Genomic DNA, 4,050 nt, shown 5'->3' on the forward strand with positions numbered 1-4,050 from the left:
CCCTGCCACAAAACCACCTGCCACTGACTATGGAGTGGTGCAGCTCCAGAAATCACTCATGTCACTCCTCTGCTGGTGCTCTGAAAACTGTCCGAAAAGCCTACGCTGCGCCAGCCAACACTCGCGTACATAAGACCCCTCCACGGGATCCTGGAAGACCCCTTCACCTGCTGCGAAGTCCCAGCTGGCTGAGCAATGGCAACTCAATACAGCAGTGGAAATTCGGCTTGGAGCTCTGGGTAAACACTGTCTGCTCCTCCCGGGGTTCACACTCAGCTCGTCAACACAGACATTTTGTCTTCTCCAAGCGCCCAAGGAACTGACCATAGGAGCAACACAGAAGAGCCCAAAACCGGCACGCGCCGCCCTGCCCCAACTCACATCCAGCAGTCTGTGCGCCGGCGGCACTCAGAACCCAGCGCTGGTTCTCCTGGCCGCAGCCTGCTAATGAACCCATTTGCTCAACACAACAGGGGACACAGCTGCTCTCTGCCGTTCCTCTTTAAGTGACCTGATTCCATGCAATTATTTACCAAGTCTCCCTCTGAGACAGTCTAACAATCAGCTATGAGCTTTCTTCTCACGGATTTTTCCTTACCAATGCACCAGCGTCTTGATGCGATGAGCAGCACCACAAACCAGAATTACTCCACAGGAAGCTGGTAGTCCGTGTACCATTCAGAGTGCAGAACTGCTAAAGGCTACACCCGAGGCCAGGGATGACATGATAACAACAGAAGTGGGGAAACTCAGGTGATTTGCCCTGTACAGGTCTATACACACACATACGCTCTTTAGTTCCCAGCAGCTGAGCGAGCTTTGCCTGGAACTGCTTGTTCAGGTAGGAAAGCAAAGTTTGGAGATATGTCCAAAGCTCTGGGAGGTGTAGATGCATGGTTCCCATTCAAACCCTAATTAGAACAACACTGAATAGCAATGCCATCAAAATCATGAGAGTTCACCTATCAGCACTCGTTTCAGGAGATTTCAAAAAGGAACACAAATTTATTCAAAAATTTGTGATGTTCAATGTGGTTTAGCCTTATTTTTTGTGGTTAGCATTGATAAGTTCTACCTCATTCTAAACATAAATCCAATATCCAATAAATGTAACTACCCACCACCCCAGAGGAACCCTGTAACTACAGGACGTTGGCCACTGCATCAGGCAGTGTATGAGATGTTACCTCTTGAAATGTTACCGATGTTCTAATGAAATTAACCTGCAGACTCTAACAGTAGTAGAGTCTTGTCTAAAATTCCTTTCCACTGCCCCACTGCAGGAAAACGTGCTGAATCAAACGAAGGGGGAAGAATTAGTGCATCTTTTATCACTCAGCTGGTCAATCTCATGGCTAATGGTTGGAAAAGGACTATAACCAGAGCACGTAGGTTGCATTTACCAGTTACTCTTAAAGGAAAGAGACCCTTTTATGTACACATTTCCCTTATAGATATATGGGGTTCTGCAATAAAATTTGAATAGTATTATTTTTCTGTCAGTAAATCCAATGATAAATTGCTTTCGTCTTTGCTGATTAACATCAATTCAGTCCAATATCAATAAGGTATTAAGCCAGGCTATTTGCAGTACAAAATAAACCACAAAATCAGAATCAGGAGGTGATGAGATGAAAGCGCTGCCAAGGGAAGCCCTGGGAACAGACCACTGCTCGGCCATCAATCCCATGCTGTTACTGCGTGGTCCTGGGAGCTGCTCATAGAAATAGAACTGGGTTATGGTAACGAGCAATACCTGCCTAGGAAGAAACCACAAGGGAACACACAAATAAACTCTCTTTTGCTTGTCGGGGGTGGGGGGAAGGGGGCAAGAGGGTAAATTCTTGTTTAATTAAACAGGATTCCCCTGAAAGCAGAGCCCCGGTCAGTGGAATGGACGAGGAGCCCCCCACAAGGGTGGGGACGGGTGCCTGGTGCACGCACACGCCTTGGCCAGAGCAGCACGGGCACCCACTGCCGTTCGCCCGCGGCAGCGCCCGGGCAGCCCCCCGCCGACGGCTGCCCACACTGGGCTGGTGGCGCGACGCCCATCCTTCTGCGGATGGAACATCCCAAAACTGGCTTGCAGCAGAGAAGCCGGCCGGTCTGGTCTCGATGATGTCTCTAGCTGACACTGCTGACCTAGCCAGTGAGCAAAGGAGCACTGTCTTACCATAAATTAACCAGGAAGGGGTGCTCCAGGCCCTGCATGATCTGCAGCTCCTTGAAAACGTTTCTCACTTCATTGCGCTCCACGCACTTTTGTTTATTCATGTATTTCATGGCATACATCTTCTTGGTGTCGTTCTTCTGCACAACACACACCTAAGTGAGCAAATCAAGGGATAAATCAGAGATGATGTGTCAGCAAGTTTAGGCGGGTAACACTCCATCACACGAGCGTTCTCCAGGGGCTTTCGCAAAGTCCCCACTGCCGAGTCACGGCTCCACACGCTGACGCTGCAACGCCAGGCATCGCCAGCAGACCCCTCACACGGTTTTCAGCCAAAGAAGAAATTTTGCTGGGGGGAAGGTGAGGGGAAGGAATTTATCACCACAAAGACAGGAGATGTTGACTCATGCACGATTCCCTATTTTATTTAATAGCGCTATCTCATCTTGGTTGTGTCTGTCCCTCCCACACCAGTTACTCTTCGGAAGAGTCCTTCCCACCGCAGCACTACAGGTTGGAAAGTGGGGAGCAGCACCTGACCTCCCCCTTCTTGATAAGTCTCATTCAGCTCACACAGAACCTTGGGCTTTGCCGGAGGGGTATTGGGGTTTGAATTTTAACCCTTCTTACAGTCATATTTCAAATCTAGAAAGAAACGTTGCTTCAGTGAAAGACTCAGAGTTTGCAAAATTGCAAGGCAAACCAGACTGGTTTTTCAGGTTTGTTTCCACAAGAGTTTACAAGTTTGGGATGAATTTGCAAAGTTTCAGTCAACCTTTTTCGTTTCGCCACCTAATGAATCTCTTTGTCTAGAGATTTTTGTGGCACTCTGCACGTGAGGCACACCCTCTTTGTGGCATGAGAGTGCCTTTATGTGAGGGGGCAAATGACCTTCTGGAATTCTGTCAGGACACATATAACAGCGCAAAAATAAAATGTGTGACTGTAACCTGATGCTTAATACCAAACACTGTGTTTCACAGACAAACATCCTCTTAAAAAAATTGCCAGGCCTTTCATGTTGATTGTAGTTCTTTATTAAAGATGCATCATGATGTTCAGTGTTGCTTCGCTGGGGAATCTTAGAAAATGCTTATCCAGAAGCATAATGAAATTCAGCTCATTTGATTTATCAGTATCTCATTTTAATCTCCTGTAACATAATTTGTGGCTATGGAATGGATGAGGAATGGGGCTGTGATTCCTTCTTGATTACCAGGAGTTGAAGCTCCGGTCAGAGCTCATTGACAAGGCAGGGGTTATTTCTTTACCTCACGTGAGCCTCTGATCTGCCCGTTTCTCATTTACATTTTCAGCTGTCCAAATGGTGATTAGTTCACAAAATACTTACTTTTCCAAAGCTGCCCTTTCCAATAGCTCGCAAAATTTCAAAATGGTCGAAGGTGACTGCAAGAAAGAGCAAACATTCAAACATTAAATGGCTGAGCAACCACTTGATTATATTCCATTATTTCTACTATTTTTTTCCTTAAGACAAGAGCTGAGAAAAACGAGGGACACCCTAGCAACTTTCTGGTGCTTTTGGGGTGGGAGATTTGGGTGCTGTTTAAAACCTGGGTGTTTATCAGGCTTTTTTGCTTTCCAGCTGAGCTGCACAGGCGAGAGCCCTGGGTCAGCCATTGTCAGTGGTGGACCGGGCAAGGAACCATCAAGTGAGTGTTTTCACTCTGCCCTGCCTGCTAAACATGAAAGTCTTGTCTCATCATAGAATCACAGACTGGTTTAGGTTGGAAGGGACCTTGAAAATCATCCAGTTCCACCCCCCTGCCCTGGGCAGGGACACCTCCCCCCAGCCCAGGTTGCTCCAAGCCCCGTCCAACCTGGCCTTGAACACCTCCAGGGATCTTCTTCCTGCT

The 4,050-nt window shown here is 47.5% G+C and overlaps 1 protein-coding gene across 1 annotated transcript in view; it reads right to left on the reverse strand.

Moving 5' to 3' along the window:
- The window catches only part of STK32A (serine/threonine kinase 32A), a 30,692-nt gene that overhangs the window by 19,251 nt on the left and 7,391 nt on the right, over positions 1-4,050 (reverse strand). The window contains exons 2-3 of the mRNA XM_009880904.1: positions 3,525-3,580; positions 2,174-2,325 (exon numbers count right to left, since the gene is read on the reverse strand). Of these exons, the coding sequence (XP_009879206.1) occupies positions 2,174-2,325; positions 3,525-3,580 (208 nt within the window). The remainder of the gene's footprint in view (positions 1-2,173; positions 2,326-3,524; positions 3,581-4,050) is intronic.

This window comes from Charadrius vociferus, unplaced genomic scaffold, assembly GCF_000708025.1.
Source record: "Charadrius vociferus isolate BGI_N301 unplaced genomic scaffold, ASM70802v2 scaffold53, whole genome shotgun sequence".
Taxonomy (NCBI): domain Eukaryota; kingdom Metazoa; phylum Chordata; class Aves; order Charadriiformes; family Charadriidae; genus Charadrius; species Charadrius vociferus.